This window comes from Mustela nivalis (assembly GCF_964662115.1).
Source record: "Mustela nivalis genome assembly, chromosome: 17".
Classification (NCBI taxonomy): domain Eukaryota; kingdom Metazoa; phylum Chordata; class Mammalia; order Carnivora; family Mustelidae; genus Mustela; species Mustela nivalis.
This window is the reverse complement of record NC_139036.1, coordinates 48,857,095-48,872,832: the sequence shown is the minus strand read 5'-3', so window position 1 is coordinate 48,872,832 and position 15,738 is coordinate 48,857,095. Positions and strand designations below refer to the sequence as shown.

The following is a 15,738-nucleotide window of genomic DNA, read 5'->3' as shown; positions in this document are numbered from 1 at the left end:
AGAATCCGAGCTGAAGAGCCCCTGCGTAGATTGTCCCACTAGTATCTCTACTACTTCTGCTATTCAACAAAGCAGAAAGGTTTCCAGGTCTGGGGGGGCAGTTCCCCAACTCAGCGACTCAGATCATACATTTTATTAGTAGCAGGGAGAGAACCAGATTCCAAGTTCATCTTTCTGGAAAGAAGCAGGAAGCACTTCTGACTGGTATTTATCTTCCCGGTTGGGTACCAAGAGGCAGCTTTTTGTCACAGGAGGAGGCTGGTTGTGAAGGCTGGAGACTTGCCCTGAAGCTGAACTTCTCTGCTGACTCTCTCCTGCGACCTCAGGCAAAGCTCTTTACGTCTTTGAGCCTTGGTTTTCTCATCTGAAAAATGAGAACTTTCTCAGCTTGGTTTTCTGTCAGGGTCCTGATGATGTTGTACTTGTTGACTCAACGGAGGTATCTCCCCTCCCTGGCTTTTCTAGTCTCTTCTTTCTTTGTAGCAAATCCTTCATTCTGCATCAGGGCCCAATCAGGAGGCATAAAAGCACACAATAATTTGAATAAGGGAGAGCGTAGTATAAGGAATTATTCAACTTTGATAGGAGTAACTATAAAGAAGTAACAAGAACTCCAAAGGGTACCTAAGGCTGAGGGAGAAGACACAAGGAGGAACAAACTTGGGAAGGCCCTGTCCGTGGCTGGGGCAGATACTTCACAGGAGAGGTTATGGTCATAGCCCACCGGTTGTTGGAGAAGTTGACTAGGTCTCCTGGACCAGAGCTGGTTCTCAGTTGCTAGGCAGTAGCAAACAGCCCTCTGGGCGCTGGTGAGATGAGACTGGCGGGCAGGTGTGTAGAGTCAGAGTGCCACGGCCACTGTGAACCCTCAAGCCCATGGTGGTCCATGTGGAAGGTCACAGTAAAGGCCAGAGCTGCAAGGCCACCAGGCCATGATGTGCTCAGGGCCTGCAGTTGAGACAGAACCACACAGTGTCCCCACTGAGAGACTCTGCAGCAGGAGAAGGTCCAAAACCAGGAAGAGAAACCCCCTTCTTCAAGCAGGGTCCCTTCGGTAATGGCTTCATGTCCTACTTGCTGTGAAGAAGTACCTCCAGGGTCCAGTCCGTTAGCTCCGAGCAGAGACTAACGGGTGACTCGGCAGCGGAGAGGCAATAATATGATAACCAGTATAATAGGTGATCAAAAATGCTTGAATTCAATTAGGAAAAGCCACACAATCTGTCAGTAACTCCTTAACCCCTCTTTATTTTCCCCTTCTTCCAGTACCATAAATTTTACCACCAATAAATGAATGTCACATCTCTCCAACTTCTTTTGTAATTTACTCTCGAAGCTCATTTCCCTCTGAGGTGTTTCATTTTGTTTTGTTTTGTTAACGAGGCACACGTCTTTCTTCTCTTGGAAGAGAGAAGAGTGGGTAGATTGGGGGTGGGAGAGGGGGAGAGAGAGACTCAAGCAAACAACCTGAGACCCAGTATTTCATTTTACGATTTAGTTCTCCACTCAAACTTGAACTCGTGTCCCTGCAGTCACCCTGTATCATTTCAAAGCCATCCACCTGTCCTTCCTAATACTCTAGGAGTATTGACTTGACTTCAAGTGGCAGTGGAAGGAGCCAGAGGTGATCCGAGAACCTGTCCTTCTCTCCCTTTAAGGAAAACGCAGTGGCCCCCCTCAGGGGAGACTGCGCAGTCCGTCTCCTTGGACAAGGCTGAAGAGTCCAGTCTCTGACCATTTGAGAAGAAAATAGGCAACACATCAGACTTGAAGCGTAAATACCAACGCAAATATTATTCAGGAAGTGTTTGGGAAGGACGAGTAGTTTCAGGTGGAGAATCAGACCAAGGAGAGTGTGGCATTGTAAAGGGCGTGACACGTGCTGTCCTGTGGGAGATCATGTTATTAACAGGCACCGAATTTGTGTCAAGAGAATGTTCTTAAGCATCAACCACCCTGTGCTTCCAAAATATTTCATTCTCTACCGAAGAATCAGATTTAATCAGTGTTCACGGTTGATTCTCCTGCAGGAATTAGCCAAACAGTGCGGTAGGGACACAGCTAAGATGACTTCCAAGGATGAAGTGGTTTTGAAAATAATCTGTTTTCCACCCTTCAGGGGGGCTGGGAGGATCATCCCTGGAGTTCAGAAAAATGGCAATAGGAAAAACTAGAACTTAATATTTCCACCAAAAATATTTATGTATGTATGTATATGGCTGTCTTATATATTTCTTTGCAAGTGATAAATATCCTGGGACCAGTGGAACCTAGAGTAGTCAGGCAGAAAGCGGCCTCAGTTTCTCCCCAACCGGCACGTCCCAAGGAAATCGTGTTCTTTTTTTTTTTTTTTTTTAAGATTTTATTTATTTATTTGACAGACAGAGATCACAAGTAAGCAGAGAGGCAGGCAGAGAGAGAGGAAGGGAAGTAGGCTCCCCGCTGAGCAGAGAGCCCGATGTGGGGCTCGATCCCAGGACCCTGGGATCATGACTTGAGCCAAAGGCAGAGGCTTTAACCCACTAATCCACCCAGGCGCCCTGGAAATCATATTCTTAAATGACCAAGAGTAATAGGTGTGTTTATTCCTGAGTAATGAGGTTGTGGACCGTCTTTATTTTCTTTCCATTTATGTCTTTCCTGCAAGAGCCTGTGTTGTTTGTGAAGTTATATATAAAAATGTTAATGGAAAAAAGAAAAGAGAACCCACCTTTCTCTTCCATAAATCGTGGGCTGCATTACTGCTCGCTGTCTCCTCGGCAGCCAGACCCTTTGTAGCCTCTCCACTCCCCCTGTTCAGATTCACTGCCAACAATCAGCAGACCTCGTTTTTTGGGAGACACTTTTGGAAGAGATTTATTTCTCCGCTTTTGGACTTCTAAAAACAGACCACTTTTCCTTCTGCCCCTCACCAAGCGGTGATGGATATTGTACCTGCCTCTGATGTGACAAAACGTAAGCGATGAATCAACGCCTTTCATGATCCGTGCACATTCTGAGGCAGGCAGAGAGCACCCGCCGGAGCACCGAGCCATGTGAAGATGCTCTGCGGGGTGTTATTCCACGGTCCTGCCAACCGCGGGCACCTTGAGGATACTAACCTTTGATCTGTCGCTCTGCTCTTTCAGATTTTTGACAATGAAGCCAAAGACCTAGAGAGAGAAGTTTGCTTTATTGATATCGCCTGCGACGAGATTCCAGAACGTTACTACAAAGAATCGGAGGTAAGCCATAAATGGGATGACAGATGGGAGAGAGTCACTCGCTCATTCAGCCGATATTTATGAAGTGAGTCTTAACCTGGGAGACTTTCATCCATCTCCGTGTTGATTCAATTCGGCCTCACATCTTGCTGGATTATTTAATGCGAGTCTCAAAATTAAGTTCCTACTCCTCGGGGCCCTGGCTGCCACTCCATTTCCATTTCCATTTGTCTCCCCCCCCCCCCGCTCTGCCATCCTTCTGGGCAGCAGAACATGCACCAGGTTGAACCATCCAGCATCCGGGCCTCTGTCGAGCAGCAGCCGTCTCGGACTTCCTGTTTTGCCAGGACCTGTGCGACCTGCCTCCCCGCCTGCCATATCTAGGGTTGGTGGAGGGTGGCCAGGGCTGGGTTTTATGTGTTTCTCTAAGTGTAACCCAAAGAAAATGTTCGCTCCATCCTCTGAGTGAATATTGAAACTCCCAACAGCTCATCTTGACACAGAAACTTTCTATCAAAACAGGAAGTGCCTTTGAGAGGGTTTTCTCCTTTTTTTCATTCTTAGCTGGGAAGAAACCGAAGAGCCTCTTTTTTTTCTGTAGCTCCCACCCTACCGCGATCCATGGTTTGCCTCAGCCCAACCTTGTTATTTTACTGTTGGTACAAGTCACCCTTGATATCCCACTAGCACTTTATGAACGGCTGCTGGTGGGATGTGGGTGACCCTCCTCTTGTAAGTAACATCCCCGCCCTGAATGATGGTTGTTTAGCAACAGGACAGCCAATCACAATATGTGTGGACTCGGGGCCCCAGACTCATCCTGGAGCAGTAACACATGGACCTTGACACTCTTCTCCTGGATTCATTAAGGCTGATTTAAGACATAATTAATAAACCTGTTGAAAATGAATTCCACTGTTCTTACCAACTGGGCTCCCAATGTGGTTCAGTTTTGTGGGGTTTTTTTTTTTTTCCTTGCCCCCTCCCCTCCACATTTTGGGATTCTAACCTGGTCTTAGCAAATGCTTAGCTGCTTAATTGCAGGCATGTGCTGTGCAGCTGCTGTCCCTTCTTCAAAAGACTGGGAGAGGCTGATGTGAATTACTCTCGGTTTGACTCAAAGGCTGAGCGTCGTAACGTCATCCGTTGACACCGCGCTCTGCAGCCAACCGCACTCATGAATTTTTAGAAAAACCAAGTGAAATGCTCCGCATAACTGAGCCTGCAGACGAGAAGGGGAAACGTGGCCTCCCCTTGTCTCATTCTATGGAGGAGATACTTCTGTGGTTTCATAGCAGGTCCACCAGGGCTCTCATGGTGCATCAGAGCATGACACATGGCTTGAGCAGTGCCCCATCACTTCCTCGGCTCCTTCAGCCTGCGTGGGGGTTGCTGTCCTTCCTGGGCATCTTGACCTCTTTAGGAGCGTGGGTCTCCCAGGAAGAACACTGAACTAATTTCAGCTCTTCCTCTTGGATTGCTTTGGTGTGATCTGCCCGGGACTCAGGGAGTTCCCTCCTGACTTGATGGAAAGTCTTAGAATAAATATGGAATACTAATGGCAAAATCAACAAGTCTCATTTCTAGTCAGCGGGTGCCTGATTCATCTCCCTGTGCTTCGTGCTCCCAGGAACCAGCTCCGGAAAGCTTCTTTTCATGTACACAGACAAGCGAGGAGCTCTTAGTTCATTCTTCATAGTCCCTCATTTTGCTTGGTCGTCAAGTATTCTTTTCAGGGATGCAGGAGGTGAAAAGTATTTGCTGAATACTCGTTGAGTGTCAAGACGGTGACATGGGAATGAATAGAATAGCCAACTGAGGGTCCCTTCTTCCCTCTCCTTCCAGTCTGGCAGGGAGCCAACAATAGAAAATCACATGAGGACAGAGGGACCTGAGAGTCACCAGTGCCATAAGGAAGCATGCATGATGGGAAAACTGAATTTAAGAGCATGGGATCGCAGGTTGCCTGGGTGGCTCAATTGGTTAAACGGCTGCCTTCAGCTTGGGTCATGATCCCGGGGTCCTAAGATCGAGTCCCACATCAGTCTCCTTGCTTGGCCGGGAGCCTTCTTCTCCCTCTGCCCGCTCTGCCTGCTGTTGCCCTTGCTTGTGCTCTCTGTCTCTGTTAAATAAATAACTTTTAAAAAAAAAAATCTTAAAAAAAGAAAAAGAGAGAATGGGATCAGGAAAGATGTTCCAGAAGGAATGACATACCGAGGCCCACAGGATAAAAAGAGCTGGGGGACAGTGCTCCAGGTGAAGGTAATATAGCATGTGTGGCACCGCATGTGTGACACACATGAGGAAGCGGAGGAAGACCAACATGGCGGCGGCAGCAGCAATGAAAGGACGAACGGCACCAAGGAGGTTGGGACCATGTTAAGACACTTAGATCTTATTCAGGTGCAGTGGCATGCCTTTGCAGAAACGAAAGCTGAGTGTCATATAGTCTGATTTGTGCTTATAAAAGATTGTTCTGGATGGAGAAGGGGCTGGAAAGAAGCAGCGTGGACGTCAGGAAGTCACGGAGGTCGTTGGAGTTTTCTGCATTATTGGTTTTTCACGTTGTGTAGTGGCTTGGACTGGAGGGCTGAGAACAGATGGTTTTGAGGTATGTTTTGAAGAAAGAACTGACAGGGAGTGGTCAGGGACTGGATATGAAGACGAGAGAAAAGCAGGTATCAGGACGACTGAAGGTTTAATGGCTCGACCAGCAGATAGACAGGGTTGAGAAAGATGGATGGGTTTTGTGATGCCAACGAGACATCCAAAACAAGTAGAAGTAAGTCTAGAACATAGATGAGGGATCTGAGATGATGACTCATGTGGTAGGAATTGGAAAACAGAAGATACTGACAGGGCTGGAGATGAATGAGAGGGAGAAAGCATAAAGTATAAGCAGGAAATGGGGTTCAGGTCTGAGCAGGAAGGGATGGCAGCATTTGGAGATCAGGAAGAGGAATGGGAGGCCCCAGGAATCTACGGGGAACCCAGCAGAGCGTTGGAGGAAAACAAGGAGGGTGTACCAAGGGAGCGCAAGGTTCAAGAGGAAGCACGTAATCCGTTGGACTGAGCACTGCTGCGAGGTCCAGCAAGAGACCAGAATGCAAAACCATCCTCTGGAAACAGTGGTTCTCAATGCGGGGGCAGTCTCACTCCATAAGAATGCTTCCGGCGTCTGGAGACATCGTTGGTTGTCACAACTTGGGGGTGTACCGGCAACCAAGGATGGTAGGACTAAACATACCACATTGGGCAGGACAGCACCCCCGCCCCCACCAGAGAATTATCTGGCCCCTGATGTCCCCCATTGCTAAGGCTAGTGACACCCTGGGGAAACCCTGCCCTGGAGGAAAATCTCACCAGAGATTAATGGAACTTGGGATTCAGCTCTTCCATTCAGAGCTGCCCCTGCCTGTCCTGGAGTCTCAGGGTTTCTTGGCAGCTGTGGAAGAAAGGGGCCCCAGAGGGCTCCGCCCTGTACACTCTCCTTCAAGTACTGCCTCCCAGAGGATCCCGGGCCTGGGCTGCGGGTGCAATTCTTCCTCATCTGCCCCAGCAGTTAGACCACAAGGGAATCGCATAATTGGGAGCGTGCTGCCTAGGACTCCCTTGTGCCCCAACCTCCTATCATTCAGCTTCCAGAATCCAGACTGCATAGCAACCTACCTGGAGCGGGGGAAGGGAGAGAAGAGTTTTCTAGGCTGTTCTGGTTGTGTGTCATCAGCCAGGCCCTGAGAACAAGGGAAACAACCGATGCAGAAGCGAACCATTTCCAAATAAATTTCTACCCGGCACGCTATATAGGTAATGAATATCCCCTTCCTCACCACAAGGGTTTTCTTGTAAAATGACTGACCTGATCATTTTCTGCTGTAAACTACCCTCACGGGCTGCGAGGAAGCCCAGTCCCTGAGCAGAGCCCTCTGCCCTTGCCACTCCCTGGTCCTCCCCACCTCTGTGTGCCTTTTAGCTGGGGTTCTTCCCCTCTGGGGCCTTTCCTGGGCCCCCCACTAACCCATCGACCATCAGCAGAGCCTGCTACTCTCACAGGTCTGTCCTGAGCCCCGTGAAAACAAGAGCTGTCTAATCCATGACCCTTCCTCCCCAGCTAGAACAGCACCAGCACAGAGCAGATGCTTACCAAACGGTTGTTGAATGAATAAGTGAAAGCCGGGGGCCTTGTTTTTTTTTTTTTTTCCTTCCCGCAGCAGCAATTTCAGAGCAAGTGCTATCAAAGAAAATGAATTTGTTACCATTAAGCTAACAGTTGTGAATCAGAGTTCTTTTTTTTTTTTTTTTTTTTTTTTTAATCTGAGGCGTACAGCTTTGCAGGCGTTTTATTCCAAATCCATCTTTGTAAGTTGACTATGTCAGCATCATAAATGGGAACACGTTTTCCACGGAGGAAGCTGAGGTGCTGGTGGGCTAACTCTGGTCTGAGATTTCTGATGCTTATGCATTCAGATCGGGGCTATCTGGGTCAGTCGTGTCTCCTCCCGGCTCCGGTCACACACACACTGCTGTCCAGGCTGAGGCAGGGGACCGAAGGGCTTGCTTTTCTCCTTCCCTTTCTCCCTGGAAACCTCCGAGCCACACAGGAGGCAAGAATGCCTTTCTCGTTAAGGTGACTGGAGCTGGGAATTTTCCTCTGGGTGCCCTCTGCCCGACGGAGCCTTGTGCCACCACGAACCAGAGATGCAGAAGGACACTCTGGAGAGGCGGGATCAGGTGACAACCCGGCACTCTCCTCGTTCTCATTTTGCAGGGATGCTGTTTCCCATCCACAGCCAGGGCCTGAGCACCAACTCCCAAGAGCCTGTCAGCTTCGGGTTCTGTTCTCATAACCATTGCAGGAGTCGGCGGGGCCGCGCCTCTGTTACAGAGAAGGAAAAAAAGAAGGGTGTGATTTCTCAGAAACAGAGAGCCCCTCCGTTAACCTCAACACGGCCCCATCAAGGCCCTGCCCCCATCAGTCACAAAGCGCCCTGTGCCTGGTGACATTAGCACCCCATAGCAGGAAAGAGGAAGCGAAGCCAAAAATCTGAGCAGGGCTGTACAGTTGATACCAGGCTTCTGTCCTCTGCCAAGAGCCCCATCCCGACCCTTTCATGCTCTGCCAAGGCTTCAAGGTGAAGATCCCAGCTCAGGAATGAGGAAACCCTGTACAATAGGTCGCAGGGCGTCTGCAGACGACACACACCGTGAGCTCGTCCCTGCAAAGCTGAGTTGGCAGTTTGGGGGCAGAGGAACAAATCCCGATGCCCAGCCCATAGGACCAGCCCAGCCAGGACAATTCCAAAGGTCAGGTGTGGAGAGCTCTACCTCGGAGGCTGGCGGTGTGGGCTGAGTGTAAAGTCCAGCACCCTGCCTCCTTGACTGACCAGAGACAGTGGTAGCATTGGTGGCCTCCTAGGGGCAGCCGTCCACAGCTCTCCCCCAGGGACACGTGGAGGGGCGGGCATGTGCTTCTAAATGTTCAGACATGCCTCCGCTGGAAAGCAGGGCTGGTGAGGCAGAGGTGGGGAGGGGGAGGTGATCACTCGGCGGAGGGAGTTGAGAAGGAGAGGGCTTTTTGGTGCTCTGTTGTGTCTTCCTTCGTGTTGTTTTTGTTTGTTTGTTTGTTTTTGTTTTTTTTAAGATTTTATTTATTTATTTGACAGAGAGAGATCACAAGTAGGCAGAGAGGCAGGCAGAGAGAGATAGAGGAGGAAGCAGGCTCCCTGCTGAGCAGAGAGCCTGATGCGGGACTCGATCCCTGGACGCGAGATCATGACCTGAGCCGAAGGCAGCGGCCCAACCCACTGAGCCACCCAGGTGCCCCTTCCTTCATGTTTTAATCTTCATCGATTTATATAAAGCAAAGGGGAGTCTCTAAGACCCTGGGTTCTCACCTGCGGGCAGTTTTTCCTGCCAGGGGACATCTGGCAGGTGTCTGGGGATATCTTTGATCGCCACCACTAGCAGGGGAGGGAGGGACTTCTGGCGTCTTGTGGGTGGAGAGGCCCAAGCTGCTGCTAAGCGTCCTATAAGGCACAGGGTGGCCCCACAACAGAGAATGATGTAGCCCTGGCTGCCGGCAGTGACTAGGTCAAGAAACCCTGCTGTAGATCAGTCCATGGGAAGGAGATTTAGTAAAACCTGTTGGGAGCAAGACTCCTTTGTGGATCTGGAGTTTGCATTTACTAAGGGTCTACCATGTGCCAGGTGCTGCCAGGCACAGAGGCTGGGGAGGCCATGATTGTGTCTCGTCTCTACTACCCTTTGAGCTTGGTCTTCTTTATAAGATGATAGAAATTCCTCCTTCCCTTCACTTTGGGGGATGCAAAAGAAGTCTCCCTCTTCCCAGTGATAAATAGAGCATAATCATGTTATTGGGGAAATTTACAATGTTTTGAACTCGGAGACGAAGGGAAAGACTAATGTGAGGTGGTCTTAGAAGCATGGACCCCTGATGTGGTCTGATTGAGTTAGGATAGGATAGGTTTTAGACAGAACCTGATGTAGACCATTCCCCCAGAGTTGGATGCCAAAGGAACTCAGTCTCTAGGCCCCTGTGTTCTAGAGTCTTCCGGACCAGCAGCCAATTCATTGGTTACACAGATCTAAACATCCATGGAATTCTCTCTTCAGGGAGAAGGAACAGAACAGAGAGGAACCTTTGACATTTCCAGTAACCACCAAGGATGAGAGATTAAATGCTGTTTGCCAAGGACGATGGGCCCCCGAAAGGGAACAGAGAGACCAAATCAGTAAATATTGTCATGCTCTGTACTCTTTGGTACAAAGTAGTTCCCCCAAACTATGCCGCTCCCTCCAATTAAAATATCCTCATTTTGGTCTTCACATTGGCGTCGGAGAGTGGTAAAAATTTTCAGCGATCTCCAAGTGGCCAGACTGAAGCAGCTGCCTCGTGCTGGGGCATGCCGTCAAGTTGAATTTGCTGTTGTGTTGTGACTGTCATATCCCACGTTTCCCTGGGTCCATCTGTTTCTTTCTGAGAGTAACGCAGCTGACTTGTGACGGGTTCCAACGCTGGGGCCAGGCGCCTCTGGGTAGTTGAAGGACTGACTGGGTCGTTGCCGTGGAGAGGGGGAGGGACCCTCGGCTGCCCAAGGGCTCCCTGGTCCTAGACCCTAACATCGTCAGCTGTTGCCTCTCACACCCCTGAGCCCTCCTCCTTGGGGAGGTCTCTGTGACACCCCTGCTTTAGAGAGGGAAGCACTTAGGGTAGGGGGATGCTCTGGAAGTACTCGGAGCAGCAGACGAAAAGGGAAAAAGTGGGACACCCTCACCTTCAAGAAGCCTGTGATCCAGTTGAGATGAGAAGGTCTCACAGGGAAAAGGGCTAAGGACTAGCCCAAGGCAGCAGGCGAAATGGTTTCACCACCAAGTGAGATTCCTCACGCCCCCCACCCCCGAAACACTGCTCACTCCTCGCGACACGATGGTCAGGGCCAACTGAATCAAGTGGAGGGATCTGAGTTGGGTCTTTACGAAATGATAAGCTTTGCTCTTTGCTCACAAAGTAATATGTGGGCCTTGTAAAGAATTCCAACATATAAATAGGTAACATTGGGAAAAAAAAAAAAAGAAAAGATGTCCTAGGATGCTTTATCACAGAGGTAGCCGTTGTTCCGATGTTTAAACTTCAACGTGATGCGTAAGTGACGTCATTTTATAAAGATAAGCCCACACTCTGCAGCTAGACCACGCTGTGCCACTTTGCAATGTGCCTTTTCTCACTAACCCTGTGAGCTTGCCATCTTCTCGTGGCCGCACGCGTGTCTCCAGCAGATTTTGGAGACATGATGGCTGCGTGATGTGCCGTCGCACGGTTATGTCGTATCTGTGCCATTCCTCATCTGGTGGACAGGTAGAGGGTTTCCATACTCTTGCTATTATCGTACAGTGTAGTATCTCATACGATGTCTTACACTATAGTATAGTATGGTCTATAGTAGAGTATAGCATCTCCTGTGATATCTTTGCTGTGTTGTTCTAATGTTTCCGTCGATCACATTCTAAAAGTGAACATGTGGGGTCAACGGGCATGTGGATTTCAATCTTGCTAGATACAGGCAAGTGGTTTCCACTCCAAAAGTATGTGAAATCACCTTCTGCACTGGTATGGGAGCAAACTGGGTTTTGAAGATCTGGGAGACTGAAGAGCAGTGTAGCGAGGGAGGAGGGAACAGGAATCCCAGTGCATATGCAAGGATCAATAATGCAAGGGTCAAATAACTAACTGTCTAACCGGGATGGAAGGCCTTGAATGCCAAGCTCAGGAATTTGGATTTTATTCTGCAAGTAGCAACCGGCTTTCAAAGCAGAGGTCACCAGCCACCAGGCAAGGGGACTCCATTCATGACCGCATCAGAGAGGCTAACCCAGGGGATGGTGAGGGCAGGTTTCTGGATGCCAAGAGGTTGGAGATCCTCCTACTCCATCATTCTGCTTCTTTCCCTCTCGCTCTACCCCTTTCATGAACAAGTAGCCTTCAACCATCTCGCCAGCAGTATTTTGTTAATGGCAGAAACTTCTGGAAGTCAAAAGGTATTAAACAGCAGTCCAGTCCTCAATAATCCTGGCCACCTCATTTCTGGACCAATAATTGACAGCTTACTTCCCCAGGAACAAATAATAGTCTCTTTAGATCTCATTTCTTCCAAATGAAAGAAAGCTAGGTCACCGAGTCTTCCCAAAGTACCTTGCCTAGTGCTGATTCTTAAAAGGACTGTTACTCTTTTGGCCTTAATTATGTGGAGCTACTGCAATGTTTTAAGCAAAGCCGAATTTACTAGGAAAACAGGAGTGCCCAACTCCATCCTAGAGGAAGGGTTTTTAATTTTTCAAGGAAAAAAAAAAAAACTGCCACAGTAATTTGCATGAATGAGGCCCCCTGGAGCTCAGTGCCTAGCGTAGTAGTTGCAAATCTTACCAACTGAATCTGGTAGTGAAAGGCCAGACCAAGTAGGTCAAACAAAATTGAGGAAATTAATTCCTAACGCCAGACAAAACCAGAGATTCTAAGTCTCTGCCAGGATGGAGCTGCTGATTGTAGCATGGGGTCATTGACTCAATAGGAAAAGTCCTCAGGGAAATAGCTCCATGTCCCAACAGGGAGGACTCCCACAAGCAAAACAGCCATAACAGGGAGGAACAACTGGGCTTGTTATAGAGGGGTCTGTGCAAGAGGTAACCTCTAGAGCCTGTGCCTGGGGATCCCACCCTTGCTTTCCGTGTGCAAATGACTTGACCCCAAGGTAATAAGGTGCCCTTGGCTCTGTGACGCCTCCTAGGGGGTTACAGTCATGGCCCTGCATCGCCATCAAGTACTGGATCTTGTGTCTCTTCCTTCCTTCAGATGAGTGGATGGAGAGATGATGGAATGGGTGAGGTGATGTGCTGTGAAAGGCAAGGCATTTAAACGACTAGCACAGTCCCTGGCACACAGTAAGCATTTCATAAATGTTCCCTTCGCCTTGCTTGGACTCTGGCGTTGAGGTCTGCAGATATGTTGCTGGGATGACTGCTCAGGAGGAACCATGTGTCGCCAGAAAGTGGCTGTTGTGAATGGTACTTTGGGAATCTGTTCACATGTTGCTTTTTACTTGTCGGCATGACTGAATGAAGAAGGGAAACAGAGAGTTCGTTCCAGTGACTCTAGTGCCCAAGATCACAGAATCCTCTGCAGGTACAGCGAGCTCTTTCAGAAACTACAGCCATTTTTATTACTGAGATTGGTTTTTTTTTTTATTGGGTTGTTATTTCTTCTGTTACTGGGTTACCGGAATTCAGAACAACATGTGTCTCTGATACTTCATCTCTAAGAAACTTAGAAGTTACATTTACTGTTTGTTGTGCTAACTTCAGGCTGTCTGTGGCACAAGAGTCCCAAGGTGGTGCCCAGGGCTGTTTGGGCAGCCTGTCACCATCCAAGGTTCTTACTGGTTATATTTTAGAAGAATATCGTTTAAGACTTTAAAAAGAAGAAAGTAGGGGCCAAAAGGCCCAAGAGTTTCAGCCAAAAGTGAACAGATGCAACCAAGTTCTATCTCATGGAGAATCTCCCTCCATACTTTCTTTTTTTTTAACTTTTTTTTTTAAGATTTTATTTATTTATTTGACAGAGATCACAAGTAGGCAGAGAGGCAGAGAGAGGAGGAAGCAGGCTCCCTACTGAGCAGAGAGCCCAATGGGATCATGACCCGATTGAAGGCAGAGGCTTTAACCCACTGAGCCACCCAGGCGTCCCTCCCTTCATACTTTCAAGAAAACAGGCTTTAAATCCACAACTTGCTCAGGACTTGGACCAGTGACATTGGCCTCTGCTATTTTTAGTATTATTAAATGAAAACATCAGAACTTCTTAGCCCTTAGAGCTGAGTTCCCAAATCAGGTCAGACTCATCTTGGCAGCTTTAGAAAAATGGAGATATCTGGACCCTACCCTAGACCTACCAAACCAGATACAGGAAGATAGGATCCAAGGACCTATGTGTCATTGCACCAGGCTTGGGGAAGTGGCCTCAGAGCAGAGCTTCCCAACCTTTTTCATGCCATAACCCATGTGGACAATGGTTGGGTTTAATTGGCATACCAGGGAGGAGCTCCTGGTCAGAGATGACCCACCCTCGGAGTCAGGTAACCCAGTGTGTTTCCCCCATGGCCAAGAGGAGCAAAATCTTGTCACCTCTCTTATTCAAGGGAAGGCAGCTCTGCCTAAGAGAGCTCCATTTCCTGTGTTCCAGTTTTTATACCATTTTACTGTTATTTAATTTTGTGAGAGAAAAGGAAATAGGAAGGTAAGCAGGAAGACCGCCTCTTCCCTACTGAGAGGAGGGGTCAACGCCTTTGACTTTCATTCCACCTGTTGAAATCTGATACCACCTGGGGAGTCACATCAACGTCTTCCTTGCCAGCCAGTGTTGTTAATTATAATATACATTTGCTCAGTTTCTTCCTAAATTGCTTCTGAGGTAGGGACTGGCTTCAGATTGACCCTGATCTACGTTAATTTCCTCCAGTCTAAGACTGATTGGTGTCCAGCAGGTCCTTCGGCTCAATCTTGTCTAAGACTTTTCCTGACCTGCTCTCCAAGGATCTGTGGCTTCAAGTCTGATGATGGAGGTTGTATTTTTCCTCTTGAGACACAAGACCTGACCCAGCGATTCTCTCCTCCTATTTATTCAGATTCCAAGTACAACTGTTCAGTTTCTGCTCCAAAAATATCCAGGAAAGAATAGGTACTATTAAATTGCCTGTCTCCATCTTGTATTGTTAAGGGGCTCAGAGAAAGGCATACAATTACTAGCTCATTAACTTGGGTCTTAGAACTTTCAACAGATCATTCACAGAATTGCTAAACCCAGACAGAAAGGGGCAAGAACAAACTTTTGAGGGGCTCCTGGGTGGCTCAGTTGGTTAGGCATCTGCCTTCCACTCAGGTCATGATCCTGGGGTCCTAGGATTGAGCCCCATATCAAGCTCCTTGCTCAGCGGGGAGTCTGCTTCTCCCCCTCCTGCAGCCCCTCAGCTCATGCTGTCTCTCAAATAAATAAATAAAATCTTAAAAAAAAAAAAAAACTAGCTTTTGAGAACAATAAAAGTCATTGCTGAGTTGTTTTATTATTTATCCTGACAATCCAATAGAATAGATATTGCCTCCATTTTATAAATAAGGAAACTGAGGCTCAGATAATTTTTTTTTAAGATTTTATTTATTTGAAAGGGAGAGAGCACAGAGAGATGGAGCAGAGAGAGAGGGACAAGCAGACTCCATGCCAAGCACAGAGCCCGACCCAGGGCTTGGTCCCGTGACCCAACCCAAAACCAAGAGTAGGACACCCAAGTGCCTAAGCCACCAGGCACCCCAAGGCTCAGAGAATCTTAAGTAACTTGCTAGAAGTTTTAGGAAGCTTCAGTTCAGATCCCAAAGTATCCATCCCTAAAGAGTGAGGCGTCCCCCCTACCCTCAAGCTGGCTCCTTCCAGTAGAGCTGGAGGTACAAACAACTATTGTCTATCTTTGAAAAACCCTCCATTTGTTCCCTCCCTAAATGTACCTCATTAACACCAAGTCTCACAGATCATTTGAATGGAGAATTTTGGAGAAAGACAGGGTAAATAGGAGAAAGGGTCTTTCTGGTCCCTCAACCCCCCATAGGCTTAAGGATCTGCTGGGACTCCATTCCCCCACCCCATGTTTGGGGAAAAACTTCCTCTTTGCAGCTATTCCAGAAATGAGTGTGCTGGACAAAACAAACCTAGTCTGGAAAAAAACCAACAAAACAAAAAACTGGCCTTCCTAAACCAAGTAATGCAGGGACCCATTAAAGAAAAAATTTTTCTCATAGCCCCCAAAGAGACACCCTCAAACCCCAGTTTGGGAAACATTCCTTTTCCCGTGCTATCATCATCCCCACAACAGTCTTGGAGTAAAATAACCCGCCCAAATTGACACAGGGCATACACAGTTGCTACAGCAGACATTTGAATGCAGGGGTATCTCATTCCAAGCCTTTTCTGTTGCTT

General features: G+C 48.1%; 1 protein-coding gene and 1 long non-coding RNA gene across 3 annotated transcripts in view; one reads left to right on the top strand and one right to left on the bottom strand.

Annotated features, from left to right (window-relative positions):
* Window positions 1–15,738, top strand: part of PITPNC1 (phosphatidylinositol transfer protein cytoplasmic 1) — a 255,386-nt gene that overhangs the window by 203,490 nt on the left and 36,158 nt on the right. For both annotated transcript variants that reach the window (XM_082706740.1, XM_082706741.1), the window contains exon 6: window positions 3,129–3,224. In XM_082706740.1, the coding sequence (XP_082562866.1) occupies window positions 3,129–3,224 (96 nt within the window). The remainder of the gene's footprint in view (window positions 1–3,128; window positions 3,225–15,738) is intronic.
* LOC309851414 lies at window positions 2,339–8,506 on the bottom strand. Its single transcript, XR_014304764.1, has 2 exons — window positions 8,273–8,506; window positions 2,339–8,079 (listed from the first exon to the last, which is right to left on the bottom strand). It is a non-coding gene; the product is annotated as an uncharacterized lncRNA (long non-coding RNA).